The sequence below is a fragment of the Etheostoma spectabile genome, chromosome 3 (assembly GCF_008692095.1).
Source record: "Etheostoma spectabile isolate EspeVRDwgs_2016 chromosome 3, UIUC_Espe_1.0, whole genome shotgun sequence".
NCBI classification, from domain to species: Eukaryota; Metazoa; Chordata; class Actinopteri; order Perciformes; family Percidae; genus Etheostoma; species Etheostoma spectabile.
In genome coordinates, this window is record NC_045735.1 from 31,741,166 (window position 1) to 31,756,742 (window position 15,577).

General features: G+C 40.9%; 1 protein-coding gene and 1 long non-coding RNA gene across 17 annotated transcripts in view; one reads left to right on the top strand and one right to left on the bottom strand.

The window, feature by feature from the left end:
- The window catches only part of LOC116675997 (unconventional myosin-XVIIIa), a 157,055-nt gene that overhangs the window by 105,249 nt on the left and 36,229 nt on the right, over positions 1-15,577 (top strand). For all 16 annotated transcript variants that reach the window (XM_032507448.1, XM_032507449.1, XM_032507461.1 and 13 more), the window contains 7 exons: positions 360-514; positions 990-1,113; positions 2,074-2,181; positions 2,651-2,743; positions 4,561-4,671; positions 12,620-12,724; positions 13,893-14,039. In XM_032507448.1, coding sequence (XP_032363339.1) covers positions 360-514; positions 990-1,113; positions 2,074-2,181; positions 2,651-2,743; positions 4,561-4,671; positions 12,620-12,724; positions 13,893-14,039 — 843 coding nt within the window. The remainder of the gene's footprint in view (positions 1-359; positions 515-989; positions 1,114-2,073; positions 2,182-2,650; positions 2,744-4,560; positions 4,672-12,619; positions 12,725-13,892; positions 14,040-15,577) is intronic.
- LOC116676769 (uncharacterized) overlaps positions 1-15,577 on the bottom strand; it is a 614,404-nt gene that overhangs the window by 42,363 nt on the left and 556,464 nt on the right. The gene's annotated exons all lie outside the window — the stretch shown is intronic.

The window sequence follows — 15,577 nt, forward strand, 5'->3', positions numbered from 1 at the left end:
TTTTAAGTAGTAAAGCTGTAAATAGTATGATATAAGGCTCTACCAAAATTAGACATCGCCAAGCTACTTGTTTTATTACACCAATACAAATATTTTCACTTATATAATATGACGACAGGTTTATGTCATATATCAGATATAATGAGCTGATGATGCCAGTGATGTACTGTATGTGACCACAGTAAATTACATAATTACTAAAATTACAATTATTTATTAAACGGTTGTAATGTGAATGTAGTGTATAGATTATCTTTCTGCCTGGATGCCTCTCAAGTCGTTTGGGAACAACAGGCTTTTCATCGTGTTGAAAAGTTTTCGTCTCCAGTTCTGATTTGTCGTGTAAATGTCTTGTTCAGATCACCGACCTGCAGGCCGATAACGAGGAGTCCCAGCGAAACATCTCGCAGCTGAAGAAGAAAACCCAGCGGCTCACGTCTGAACTGCAGGACACCAAACTTCACCTGGAAGGCCAACAGAGCCGCAACCACGACCTGGAGAAGAAGCAGAGGAAGTCAGTACACACACACACACACACACACACACACACACACACACACACACACACACACAAACATGTACACGCACGTAGTATTGCATCATTCTGTGTTGCTGTAGTAACAATAGTAGCTGTAAGGAAAGAAAAACTGTATTGTGTTCCAGTATGTTTATAGCATCATGCTCCGCAGACAGAACAGACAAGTATCCAGCTCATTTGTACTGCTGCTAAACTGGACGCAAGTGCGTGCGTGCGTGCATGCGTGTGTGTGTGTTGCTACTATTGAGGGACATGCTCCTTAGCTGTATATGTGTTGCTGAATATGCATGCTGTATTTAAAGCATGTAAGATCTTCTTTGTTGTTTTCTCAGCCCATTTAAAGTTATTAGAATTTTCCAGCAACTTAGAATTAGATTTTGCTTCCCAAGTGTCATTAGAGTAGCAGTGGTTGTTGACAGTGCTGATTAGAAGAGTGTGTGTTGGTGTGCAGGTTTGATGGCGAGCTGAGTTTGGCCCAGGAGGAGGTGCAGAGGGAGAGGAGCCTGAGGGAGAAACTGGCCCGAGAGAAAGACATGCTGGCCGGAGAGGCCTTCAGCCTCCGACAGCAGCTGGAGGTTTGTGTCACAAATTACTGATAAGATGTTTTTTATGTAGTAAGGGTTTGATTTTCCTCTCTGTGGTGTTGATTTATAGTTTATTTTCCTGCCCGGCTGGTGACAAAAGTGGAACCACCCATTGATTTACTCTTCCAGCTGAATCAAAGTAGTTACATGTTATAAAAATAGGAACTATCATTATGCCTATGTAAGTATTTTAAAACAGCCTAAGGTGTAAAAAGGCTTGTTAAGATGACTTCCAGTCACTCTGTTCTGAAGTGACATTGAATTTTTGCATCTTGGTGCTCATCACATAATGTTCCACAACCAGTTAGAAAAGAAGTTTAAAGAAACTCCCTACATGTCCTTATATGACACTTTCAATATGCACACACAAATCATCAAGTTATGTAATCTCTACAACACTTCCTCCCACCCTCTGTGTTTTTAGCCCGACAGCTAACAGCTGGGCCATTCAAAAAAGGACCCATGTACGATCGTAGGCCTTCCTGAAACTTTAGTGACTTTTCTGAGACTTAGTCCAGTAATACCAAATCAATAAAACCACAACTGAATGCCTACTCTTTATTTTATCTTTATAGTCATTTAACAATTCATACATTCATGTGACATTGCTGCATACTGATAGCCCAGCTTCTCTGAAAAAAATATGTCTATAACTTGATTGTGCATAACAGGGTTGAGTGTTATACAAGCATTATTAAAAAAGGAGACCAGGCAACCCAAAGATTGGGAAAAGTGGCTTAGACCCCTAACCTCTTTTATTTGTCAGTGGAAACTTGTGGATCTTGATTACATCTATGATATTTTTCTGTGTGTGTACACCTTGTAGCTACCTGCTAAGCTGAGGAAAGAATTCCTCATTCTTCCCTCATCATGTGTATGTGTGTCTATTACTGTTCACACTGTAACCCCCCACCACCACTCTGTTGTGACTGTATTATTCTGGGGGTTCAGGACAAGGACCTGGAGGTGTGTGCAGTCAACGTGAAGCTGGAGCAGCTGGATGCCGAGCTGCACGACCTCAACTCCCAGGAGTCCAAGGATGAGGCTTCTCTGGCCAAGGTCTCTTTCTTTCTTTCTTTCTTTCTCTTTTATAATTCCTCTCTGCGTGTTATTGCGTTTATTGCTGCCTATTGCATTTTGCTATAAATCTCTTTGTACTGAAACTATGTACAGAGACTTGAAGAATGATATCTCTCAGTGCTACAGCAGCTCTATTAGCAACACAGTCAGTCCAGACAGCCAGTCTGTTATACTAATACAGGTGTACAAATACATACAATATGTCAGGTTCTGTCTGCGGTTTCTGCCTGTAAAAAGGAAGTTTTTCCTCGCCACTGTCACACCAAATGCTTGCTTTTGGAGGAATTGTTGGGTCTTTGTAAAAGGATAGTCTGGTCTAGACCTACTCTATCTGTAAAGTGTTCTGAAATAACTCCCATTTGACACTATAAATACAATTGAATTGTATTTATGTAAAATTTTTGTAATAATCATATTTACTATTTGTGTACTATTTGTAATGATCAAGGTGAGGAAGCAGCTCCGCGACATGGAGGCCAAGCTGAAAGACCAGGAGGAGGAGCTGGACGAGCAGGCCGGCACCATCCAGATGTTGGAGCAGGTACAGCCGGAGCAAAGTGCTCCTCTCACAATGTTACCTTGGGTTTCCACAGGCAGCAAAAGTGCCCCTATGTTCACCACTCTCCCAAAGTTGACTCAGAGTCAACTTTTGCAGAACGGTAGCCAATGAGAGTGCAGACTGGCAAACCTCCCTTCAATATATTGTCATTTTCCTACAGCCTACTTCATGATATGTCTCTGTATGACTACAGGGATTCTAACAGCTAGCTTGACAAAAGGTTGTCCAGGCAGTTGGTACTCCTGGTGGGGAGATATATATATATATATATATATATATATATATATATATATATATCCAAGTAGACTAAGCCAAGTATTACATGTGCTGTAAAAATGTCTGTAGAACTGAGGGCAACTGCAGAGTTGTGGATAATTCTCTTTGGGTTTGTCCGCTATAAGCAACAGCTTTCCACATTTGATTCAGTGGTATTATAAAACATTGATTATCGCAGCTTTAAATGAATATTTTACCTCAAAATGATGATTGACTACATCCACATAACTACACATGGCCTCTATTTGATAGAAAGCTGAGTGTTTTCTCAGAGTAACACACAAACACTGACAAAATGTCCTGATAGTGCTTGGAACTCTACACCACTGCTGGCTGTGATTTAAGGCTGTTGTGAATATTTATACTTATGTATTGAGTTCAAGTTTGACTAAAGCATCCCAGCCGTCGCCAGCTCTTTCTCCAGCCCGGTGTCTCTGTGTTCACTGAGAGTTAGACTACTAAAGGCTTAATCTGCTTTACTATATGTTCAAGTCAAATACTTATATTATTTACTGTATGCACATGCCTACTCCAACACTTTAAATTCATTTTGGAAATATGCTTTTATTATAAATATATGTTGTTGTTTTTTTAAACTCTTAAATATCTCATGTATGTTAAGAACGGAGCTGGAGTCTTGAGAGGGTTAGCCTAGCTTAGCATAAAGACCAGAAGCAGGGGGAACTGGCTACTCTTACTAACAACTCTTAAGATGACTAATTACCACACATTCAATATATTAAATCTATACACAAACAGAAATGTGAAAAAATGATCAGACCCTAAACTACTGCACAGCGTGGTTAATAATACTAAGAGGATTTAAATGTCTGGAATATTTTTGCACATGTTCGATTAGAGTTGGACACTGTGGTTGGAATTTGAATCATACCATTAATAGTATTTCCCTGATTTCTACATTTGTCATGACATGGCAAATATATTGCCGAGTCACATATAACATGGTCAAATGGGTTCACGAACCCAGGATGCACTGTTAAAACGTCTGTAGAACTTTACTTGGAAAATTCAAATCAACAAAGGTTTATGAAGCAAATAAACACAAATATGATTTTATTGTCCCATTACCATTCCTCTGAAAATTGATAGATGATAATGATGATTTCTCACCCAGCTTTATATTGGTTATGAACATAGTGTGAGTTGAGGGATACAGGACAGAAGCTCAGAGCAATATATTGGCTGGACAGCCACCAGCAGCCACCAGAGCATTACACAGACTGGTTAGTTATCCATGATCACCATTTATACTGTAGTTGTATTTATATATAAAAACCAGTCCTCCACTCCAGCAGCAGTCTGAGCTGTAGCCATGCTCCAACACAGAAACAGAGAAAGCCCTGTAGACCTTCCCCTATGAGAAGATGTCAGAGTTTGTTAGCAACAAAGAGAACAACAGCAAAGCACTGTGGACATATGCACATAAATTAATAATATATGAAAATAAGGTTTGAAATCAGAAAAAGGGATCCTTTGATGTACCATGCGTGTTTCTCTTTCAGGCCAAGCTTCGTCTGGAGATGGAGATGGAGCGCTTGCGTCAGACTCATTCCAAGGAGGTGGAGAGCAAAGACGACGAGGTGGAGGAGATCAGGCAGTCCTGCAGCAAGAAGGTAGGCAGCTTCATTACATGTACATGCACACATTTAAATACTGGTATTTAGGTTTGCAGTAGAGCAACAAATGAGATGCTGAATACAAAGTCACTTTAGAGCAGAGGGCTTTTTAATGTTTTTTAAGCCAAGGACCCCTAACCTGAAAGAGAAACGGAGCAGGGACTCCCTACTACTTCATATATTGTATAAAATTGATGAAACAACATTGATGAAAGGCTTACTGGCCTACAGCTTAGGCAGCCATCCACAGATACAGTTAAGCTTAAGAATTCACTGTTCCCCATTTTAACATTAAAACATGTAAATATTGCAACATTTTTATTAATATAATAATAATAGCTTAGTATTGTTTGTACCATACACAGTTATGTGTTAAGCTTTAGGCCACTCTACACATATTGTAGACACAGTTTAATATGCAACTCAGTTTTACGCAGTATTGTCACAGTATGTACAGTCCCTGACAAAAGTCTTGTCGCTTGTGTAAAAATGACCTGAAGTGCCGCTGAAATATATTTCAATCAAGATTTATTACAAGAATGGCTCATTTTAATCCCAACAGCTTTTGTAATAATGTTTCAGTGCAAAAAGAAACTGTCAAAAAGTATTCTAATATTCACAGTTTGGTAAAGCCCATTGAGTCAATTTTTGCAAAGACATAAGTGTTGTCGCCTTGTCATATGAGCTTCACCTGTGACTAATAATGGATCAATTAGGTCTCAGGTGTGTATAAAAAAAAACCCCAGTACACTAGACCTTCACATCAACTGCAACTAGACCTCTGCAAACATGCCTAAGATTCACCCTGAGACTAAAGTTTTGATTATCAAGAGGCTGAAGACCAGATCCACTGCTGATGTGGCAGACACCTTCAATGTGTCTCAGCGTCATGGACAGAGGATTAAAAAAACATTTGAAGACACTGGAGACGTTTTTACAAGCCCAGGTCAGGCAGACCCTGCAAGACAACTGCTCGAGAGGACCGTTTGTTGGCTCGAAAATCCAAGGCCAGCCCATTTTCCACTGCAGCAGAGCTCCACCAGACCTGGTCCCCTGAAGTCCCTGTGTCAACCAGAACGGTTTGTCGGATTCTGTCTTGAATTGGCCTCCATGGTCAAATCAGTGCCCAGAAGCCAGCACTAAACAAAAGACAATTGAAAAACCGTGTGGCATTTGCCAAGGCCCACAGCCTGCTAAAAGGATGGATGCTGGAGAAGTGGAAGAAAGTGGATTTTTCAGATGAATCTTCTGTTGAATTACACCACAGTCGCCGCAGATATTGCAGGAGACCTACTGGAGCCCGCATGGATCCAAGATTCACCCAGAAAACAGTGAAGTTTGGTGGCGGAAAAATCATGGTCTGGGGTTACATCCAGTATGGGGGTGTGCGAGAGATCTGCAGGGTGGAAGGCAACATCAATAGTCTCAAATACCAAGAAATCTTAGCTACCTCTTATATTCCCAACCATAAAAGAGGCCAAATTCTCCAGCAGGATGGTGCTGCATCGCATACTTCCATCTCCACTTCAAAGTTCCTCAAGGCGAAGAAGATCAAGATGCTCCAGGATTGGCCGGTCCAGTCACCAGACATGAACATCATTGAGCATATGTGGGGTAGGATGAAAGAGGAAGCATGGAAGACCAAACCAAAGAATATTGATGAACTCTGGGAGGCATGCAAGACTGCTTTCCTAGCTATTCCTGATGACTTCATCAATACATTGTATGAATCCTTGCCAAACCGCATGGATGCAGTCCTTCAAGCTCATGGAAGTCGTACAAGATATTAAATTTGGATCTCACAGCACCGCTATTTAATTTGCTGACATATTTTAGTATTTGCAGTAAATTTGTTCGATTTCTGTATAGGCGACAAAACTTTTCTCTTGCCAAAATTTGACCTTTCTGTCTTGTTTAAATGATAAATCTTGTTTCAGTGAAACTAATTTATTTCAGTGCATTGAACATCATTTGGGAGGGTTTTAGCTTTTCATATGAGCTATTTCTTACACCAATTGATTAATTAAAAGTCAGGTTAATAGCAGGGGTTTCTACAAAATAGATAAGACTTTTGTCAGGGACTGTATAGTATGCTCTATTTTCAGCTAAGCCTAGGCCTAAAAAACATTGAAGACCCCTGGAGTAAAGCCTTTACATATCCCTTTTAATGGTTCCCTACAATACTAGGTTATTAAAATTATGTTTTACATATTGATATATCATCATGTTTTAATGTCAAACACAAAGTGAATCCATAAGCGTAACTGATGACTACCATAGTGGCAACCTTACAGGCCAGAGTATCATCGATGTTGTTGAGGTTGTTGTTTTGGGAATAGGCCAATTTAGCTTTGCTAATATGTTGGATTAATTTTGATATTTTCAGATATACAGTATTAAAAAAAAAAATATGGGGGGGGGGACGTTCAAAAAAAGTGCTAAACAATAATTTGGTGGCTCCCAGTGACTCTAAGGACCCCAAGATTACTGCTATCAGGATCCCCATTTTACCTAGCGGTTCCCCTCTGATGGCTTCTGCTTGAATTTTTTTTTCTTCTGAATTGTAATGGTCAGATCAACAGGTCCAGATCACCACGCAGTGACTGAATCACCCAATTAAATGCTTTCTAATGGGCAACTCACAAGAGAGAGAATAAAAAAGAATGGTCAATATTGAAGTAGCATAGGCTGTGATATCCTGACTTTTAGTTTCTAGTATGAGTCAGAAAATGCTGCAATAGTGTATTTATTCTGGTTTGAAGAACCACCCAAAGCAAGACTATTTTTATTCAATTACAGAACTTTTTGTTGAACTGACATCATCCTTTAACTATTCCTTCACATATGTAGAACAGTCCCCCACCTCCTCTGAGAGACCTTGGGTTCCGGAAGTAAATTTCCCATTCATTTCTTCTATTGACTTCTGGAAAAATCTGTATATAAAGAGTTTTACACCATGCCTTAGGCTAACTAGCTACAGCGTGACTCATAAGCACAATTATATAATAACATATAATTTGGAGTGAAAAAACAAATTCCAAAAAAAAGTCAAAGGTACAAGACTGTGTACATATTTTCATTATTGAGCAAAGGAACTACTTATCCCATAAACCACCGCGCACCACTGAATAAAGAATGCTAACGTTTGTTTAGCTAACAGCTAATTTGGCTAACCGCTAGTTAATACAGAATATAATAACTTTAAAAGACCCTCAAAATAAAACCTGAAAACAACCATTAAAATATATAACAGCTGCTACGTCAGCTATAGCCTGCTCTTCCCTGTGTTTAGTTTGAGTTAACGTTATTTTAGACTGAATCAAGCTGTCAGCTAGCAGTTAGCCAAAATAGCTGTCAGCTAAACTAACGTTGGCTTCCCGGTGGAGGCAAACGGCAGAAGCGTAGAACAGATTGTGATTTATGCAGTGTTGTAAATCCTCGTAAAACAGGAATATCACCTCATGCATGACGGATCGTGCAGGCAGCACAGATCGGGTACCGACAGCTCCCTTTCCTCACCAGCATGAGTTCCACCAATCAGAGAAATCACTGTGGGATTGTTCAGGATTGTGGGTAGTGAAGTACTTATCCAATTTATCCCGTCTAAAAGACATTTATCTCAAAACAGGGTTGGTGCCCCATGAACTTTTGTCATCTATATGAGCACATACAATTGCTTAGTAATGTCGTAGCTGGTGTTATGTGTAGGAGCCACACTTTGGTTATCAGGGTGTTCAACATCATTGTCCTTTAATTCCACATATGGGTGGCCAGCTTCAGTACACCAACTCGTTACCTCTTCAGTAAAGTCATAAAACATAGTTATTTTCTCTTGAAAATATTTCTTTTGTCTTTCAACCCCATCCTCTGGTAAATTCAGATTTAATATGGATTCATGCATGTTATTTGCTTCCTCGTGACATTTGATGAATTTAGCCAGCTGTGAATGCACACATTTCACATTGTCAGGGGAGTCCATCAAATCACGCGCTTGTTTCATGTACCTCTTGGCTTGTTTGCATTTTAAAGATCTCTTTTCTTGACACGTTTTCACATAAAATGCCAAGCCTTTTATTGTGAGCTTAACGCCCCACTTTCCAGAGCGTGCAGACGCTGTTTCACTCATTGCACCCGCTGCAGTGTCGGACATTATCTCCTTAACTGGGAACTTTAAGACTTGTTTAACGCCCACACTTTATTTAAAGTATTTCAGAAAATACAGAGAAACATTTTTTAATTCATGACATGCCTCCATGCAGGTCGAAGATTTTATGAATGCTTGCAGTTCTAGTGAGGATTGCGCAATCTGACTGTGCGCTTTCACCCAAAAATACAAATTTCCTTTTCTTTAAAGTCCCAATGTTTCATCAGGTCAGAGAAACCAGCTGAGGATTCAGATCTTTTGAGGTTTTTTTGGTGGCCGAATGGAGACCATAATCAAAACCCTGGAGAGCATAAAATGGTTGCGCATCTGTTTGGAGCAAACATTTTCACCAAGTTGCGCAAGCTTTGCCTCAGGAATGTCGGAGGATCTCGGGAAAAGTTCAGCCCCAAGGCAATTGAAACAGTTTCTGCACAAATTTTTTGGTGGATGACTGCCTTACATCAGTAGCATCTGAGGAGGAGGCATTGAAACTTCCCAAGACCTTCGTGCCCTTTGTGCTAGAGGGGGCTTTCGACTCATGAAGTGGATTAGCAACAGACGTTCTGTGCTGGCGGCTATACCTACCGCGGGAGAGAGCAAAAGAGTTAAGGATTGGGATTTGGAAAAGATACGGTTCTTCCTGTAGAAAAGGGGACTGGGCATACAGTGGTGTTTCAGTCCGATACCTTTAAGTTTAAGGTTCGTATCCAAGAAGCAACCCTTAACAGAAGAGGGATCCTCTCCAAATGTCGTTCAATATATGACCCTTAGGAATCTTGGCACCTTGTCTGTCTGCCAAAAGATCCTTCAAGATTTGTGCAGAAAGAACTTGGTTGGGATGATGTTACCTGACTCGGCTGCACAGAAGTGGAGAAGTTGGCTGAAGGAGCTCTGTCAGCTTGAAAGTTTTTTAAAGGGTTTACAGATGTCTGAAACCTGTGGACCTTTGGGGAGGTACTCTCGGCTCGTTACACCACTTTGCAGATGCTGTGAGAGTGGCTATGGAAAAGTTACCTACCTGCCTTACACAACATTCACAGACAAGTTCACTGTGCTTTCATAATGGGAAAGGCCGAGTGGCCCCATTGAAACCAATTACCATCCCTCGTATGGATGTTGACCGCTGCCATGGTTGCAAGTCGAATGGATGGGTTGTTGGAGGAAGGAATTGCAGATGAAACTTCAGGATTCCATTTTTTGGACAGATAGTATTTCCGTACAAAAGTAATTACAATGAGACCTCAAGGGTTCGGACCTTTGTAGCCAATCGGGTTCAAAGATAATCAGCATATCAAAACCATCTCAGTGGAGATACTTTAACACCACAATAATCCTGTGACCTGGCTTCGAGGGGGTAAAGTGGCAATGCTTCTCAAGGAAAACGTTTGGGGTGTCGGGACCTCATTTTTCTTGTTGGACCGGAAGAGTGTGGCCTGAAAATCCTGATGGCTCTGGGAGAATCTTCCCGGACGCCCCTGAAGTCAAGAGGGAGCTTGTGGTGAAACGCTGTACAGGTGAAGAAAGATGGATGCGTCACCTGCTTGATCAATCACTTTTCCTCCTGATCCGTCTAAAGGGAAGAGTTTTTGGGTTTGGGATTCTTAAGCTTAGGAGCCCTGTTCTGTGCTTCAGTGGGAAGAGAAGGAGTTGAGTGAAAACTTTACTCAAGGTGGCTTGGTATAAGGACCAACAGGAGAGGACAATAGTAAGGAGATGCAGAGTATCAAGGCTCAGACTGTCTGTGATCCTCTTTAAATTGAGGATTTAGAAAGGCTGAGATGGGGGGATTAAAGGGGTTTTGTCAGAAAAAAGAGTTTTCCAGGGGAAAACTCATTATTTTGGGCCAAAGGGAGAAAATGTGAAAGGACAAGCCACATTTACAAGTTTAAACCCAGTACTTGAAGATGGTATCCTGAAGTTGGAGGACGGCAAAGCGAGCAGCTATGCCGAAGAATCTAAGCTCCTGCCATATTGTCAAAGGATTTACATATTTCTGACTCATTCTTTCAGCATATACATCGAGAGGTGGGGGCATGGTGGCCGCAACCACATGCTAGCTAACCTCAGCAAAAAATTGGATCCCAGGGGCTACTTGGCTCCACATTATGTCTACCATGAATGGTTACAATTTTTTGGCTTGTACTCCAATTGTCAATGGAGAAATTGCTTCCGGAACACGCTGTGGGCGGGACTGTTGAGCTCTACTGCTAACATGTGCAACATGTGTATTTATTGTCTTAGTTGGCTGTAGTTCATAAAACATTTTGGATCTGATGGTAACGATTTATCCTTTAATAGTCACTGGGGCCTTTATTTGAAACAGGCTTATATTAGAGACAAGCCAGTTTTTCTAATCACGCCTATGTAATAACTGGTCATATTTCCTTGAGACAAACACATCCCTGTTTTCTGACCCTTTTTTGTCTTGGTAAATTCAGCATAACGCACATTTCCAGAGATATTTCATATTAAAAGCCTTCCAGCACTTTAAAAGGCATTATGTCTCCTTTTTCCTGAAGGCTTTTAATTTGAAAGCTATACAGGAAGTGTAGGGTTGAGCTGACAGTAGCTCAACAGCAACTGTAACAGAAAGGTGAACAACTGGAAACACTAAGTGAATTCAAACACCAGTAGTGTTAAAAAGAAAACCTCATGTCATGCTGATGAATTAGTGCTTGGGAAATGTATGCTATGCTTAATGAGCCATAGCGACTGACCTTTTAGCCGTTAGGAATTTACAGCATTTGTGGTAGATTTAGTAACTGACCCTCCTGGTACACACTAAGGCATGGATATCCGACAGATTGGACCGATGTTTAGAAATGATGGTCGGTCACATCAGTGCAATAAGGCATTTGTTGTAAAATGGTGCTGCGGCTCCTTTAAGTGAGCTCTGTGTGTGTGTGTGTGTGTGTGTGTGTGTGTGGAAAGTGGGCAGAAGAGAGATCAAGAAAGAAGAAACATACGTGTAGATGTGACCGGAGCAGAGTGTGTGTGGTGTCTGAAATAATCACCAGACTGAAAGCCAAGTTCACTCATTTGCTCACCAGAAACAGGATTTTAACCCCGACGTTATTCAATTTATTACGTCAGCCCTGGAGGTAGAGAGTCTCCCCTGGTTTTCTGATCACGATCGGAGACGAAGCAAGCGGGAAAGGTTGACACATTGAACATTTTTAAATTAAACAGCTTATTAACGTGCACTTGTTGCCCCATGTGCGCTCATCTGTTGACATGTCCAAATGCCTTCCTACAGTCCTTAATAAAAGTGGCCTTTCAACACAAGAACGTAGCCTACATGTTAGGGTGACCATATTTTGATTTCCAAAAAGAGGACACTTGGCCAGCCCCGAGACACAATTTCTGACAGGCTTCTCAGAGGTTAATGAACATGCTTTATTATGCCTCAGTGTTATAAAATAACTTATGTAATAAAGTACAATTTGTAACAACCTGAAACAAAATAATATGTCTCTTTTCAAATAAATAAATAAATGCGAAATAATGTTCTAAATATGACCTATTCTGTGTCAGCTTCAAAATCCAGCTTCAACTAAATATCTCTTAAAACCTTTTCAATGTAATAAGATAAGGTTTTTCGGTGTTGATGTGAGTTTTGAGATATCCAGCACCTTTATTAGATACTGAAACATACGTGCTAGCTTTGCAGACGGTGCCCTCCGCCTCCCACTTGTCCCAACCGGGACGGTACGTGGAAGTGTTTTTTGCTGCCATATATGCTCTACTTTCTGTACTCCCGTGGGATCAGACAAAACTCTGGGTGTTTTTGTGTGTTTCCAGCTGAAGCAAATGGAAGTCCAGCTTGAAGAAGAGTACGACGAGAAGCAGAAAGTGCTGAAGGAGAAGAGAGAGCTGGAGTCCAAGCTTCTGTCAGCGCAGGACAAGGTAACTACACGTTAGAGATGTTCACATGCCACCAAGATAGCAATCATATCACAGCCATACAGGGTTAGTAGTATAGCGCTGTTAAAACATAATAACATACCGTACCAGTGTTAAGTTTGGACACGTTTTCTCATTCAATGAGAAAGCTTATCTAAACTTTTTACTGGTACTTTATATGTATTTTTTAACACACTGGTATCAGATCGGTACCCGGCCGACACGCAAGTCCAGGTATCGGAATCGGTATTGGGAAAGTTAAAATGGATCGGACTATCTCTACTACACGGTGTGACGGCTCTCAGATTGAACACTCTAGATGGTGGAATGTGAGGTGAAGTCTGAAAGCTAGAGCGCTGCTTCTGTTGCTGCTGCTGCTGCCGAGCTGTGTGGGTGGAGAAGTGGCCGTTTTATGTGATTGAAGTGAGTTATTTCAACTGACTGAATCAAATATTTATCTGACTTTGCTGACTGCAATTAGAGAGCCATCAGCCGAGTTTAGACTGACATGGAGGGAACCGAGGAGGAGCATGGCCCGCTGCAACCAAAGCAGTCACAATACATAAATATAAAACATCATGATCACAGCCCAGAGAATATTCACTCGTTGGTCACGTTGAACCCAGTGTGTGCACTTCCCCAGCAGAGTTTTGTGTAGTGACGCACCCTGACATGAAGGTCCTTTTAAATATTCAACAGAAATTGTTTCCCTGATAATTTTAAATAAATTTTCATGAAACAAAATAGTTGCCCAATTCTCTTACTTTTAAATGAATTCACAGACTTAGTCTTTTTCAGCCATCTAATCTTTCCAATCACAATGAACATTGGAAATATACATTGATAATACTGATTTGAGTAGAGGTAGTACATAAATTAATACACACACTACTGTTAAGTCAGTTAACAGTTATTTTTAATTCAGTTAATGTTTGCTGATGCTGTTTTGTTTACATTGTTTACATTTGTAACATTAATCACAATTGGTTGACAGAAACACAAAATAATGTCTTTCCATCTATATTGTATTTCCATCAATGTGTGTAAAAATATAAATCAAGTGTATTGGTGTATTTGTACAGAATGTATTTGGGCTTTAAATGGTAAAAGGATGGAGTCAGTCCCTGATGTATCAGTTAAGTCACAAAGCCTAACTGTGCGCGTTTCCCAGGTGAGGACTGGTGACGTAGATGCTGAGAAGCGTCTGAGGAAGGACCTGAAGAGAACCAAGGCTCTGCTGGCTGATGCCCAGATCATGTTGGACCACATCAAAAACAATGCACCCAGCAAGAGGGAGATCGCCCAGCTCAAAAACCAGGTACAACGAACCAAAATCCTAAACATATAGGCTTTATATATACAGTATATAAAAAGTTTGGGGACATTATTTTGTGTACTGTAAATAATGTCCCCAAACTTTTGACTGGATATGTATATACTGTATATCCATCCATCCATCTTCATCCGCTTATCCGTATCGGGTCACGGGGGGCAACAGCTCCAGTAAGAGACCCCAAACTTCCCTTTCCTGAGCCACATTAACCAGCTCCGACTGGTCTTCCCCGAGGCCTCCGTCCAGCTGGACATGCCTGGAACACCTCCCTAGAGAGGCGCCCAGGAGGCATCCTTACCAGATGCCCGAACCACGTCTACTGGCTCCCTGTGATGCGAAGGAGCAGCGGCTCTACTCCGAGCTCCTCTCGGATGGCCGTGCTTCTCACCCTATCTCTAAGGGAGACATCAGCCATCCTCCTAAGGAAACCCATTTCGGCCGCTTGTACTCTAGATCTCGTTCTTTCGGTCATGACCCAGCCTTCATGACCATAGTTGAGGGTAGGAATGAAAACTGACCGGTAGATTGAGAGCTTTGCCTTCTGGCTCAGCTCTCTTTTCATCACAACAGTGCAATGAATTGAATGTAATACCGTACCTGCTGCGCCCATTCTCCGACCAATCTCCCGCTCCATTGTCCCTTCACTTGCGAACAAGACCCCAAGATATTTAAACTCCTTCACTTGGGGTGAGGACTCATTCCCTACCTGGAGAAGGCACTCCATCAGTTTCCTGCTGAGAACCATGGCTTCAGATTTAAAGGTGCTGATCCTCATCCCAGCAGCTTCACACTCGGCTATATAAATACATAAATATTAGAGATGATGTTCCTATACCGATACCAGTATCAGAAAAGCCTAATTCTTTGATTCTGCCTAAAATGCTGGTATTGGTATCAGTGAGTATATGCACCGGAGTGTATGCACCTATCTGATGTCTACTAAAGTAGTTTATTAATGTACTTTTTCTGTTATGACTCGCTCTCAAACTGTATTTGTTTTTGTTTGTTCATGTTTCACAAAGAATTTAACAACAATAAAAGCAATCATAACACATCCATACAGGGATAGTAGTATACAGCTGTTAAAACATAATAAAATAACATTGGTAATGGATCAATACTCTGTATCTGCTGATACGCAAGTTCAGGTGTCGATTTTATCAATATTAAAAGTGTGCTGAATGGTGTAAGTGTACGGTGTAATGGATGTATAGACAGCTGAATCCCTGGATTATGTTGATGATTTTCCGGATTTAAAGTTAGTCTTTGATTTCTTGATTTCTTAATGTTTATTTGCGATGGACATCAGAATAAGGATATGCTCGGGGAGTGTAAGTCATTAAAATATGTGCATTATGTCTCTTTGTGTGGATTTGACAGAGTTCTAACTTCAAGGAGGAGTAAAAATGTTGATGCAAAGGTGGCACATGATTCTTGGGGGGCTATCACAGTGGAAACCTCTAAATGATTGTATTAGAATCACTTTTACACTATGGACTAGGACAGAATCCATTGATACTATA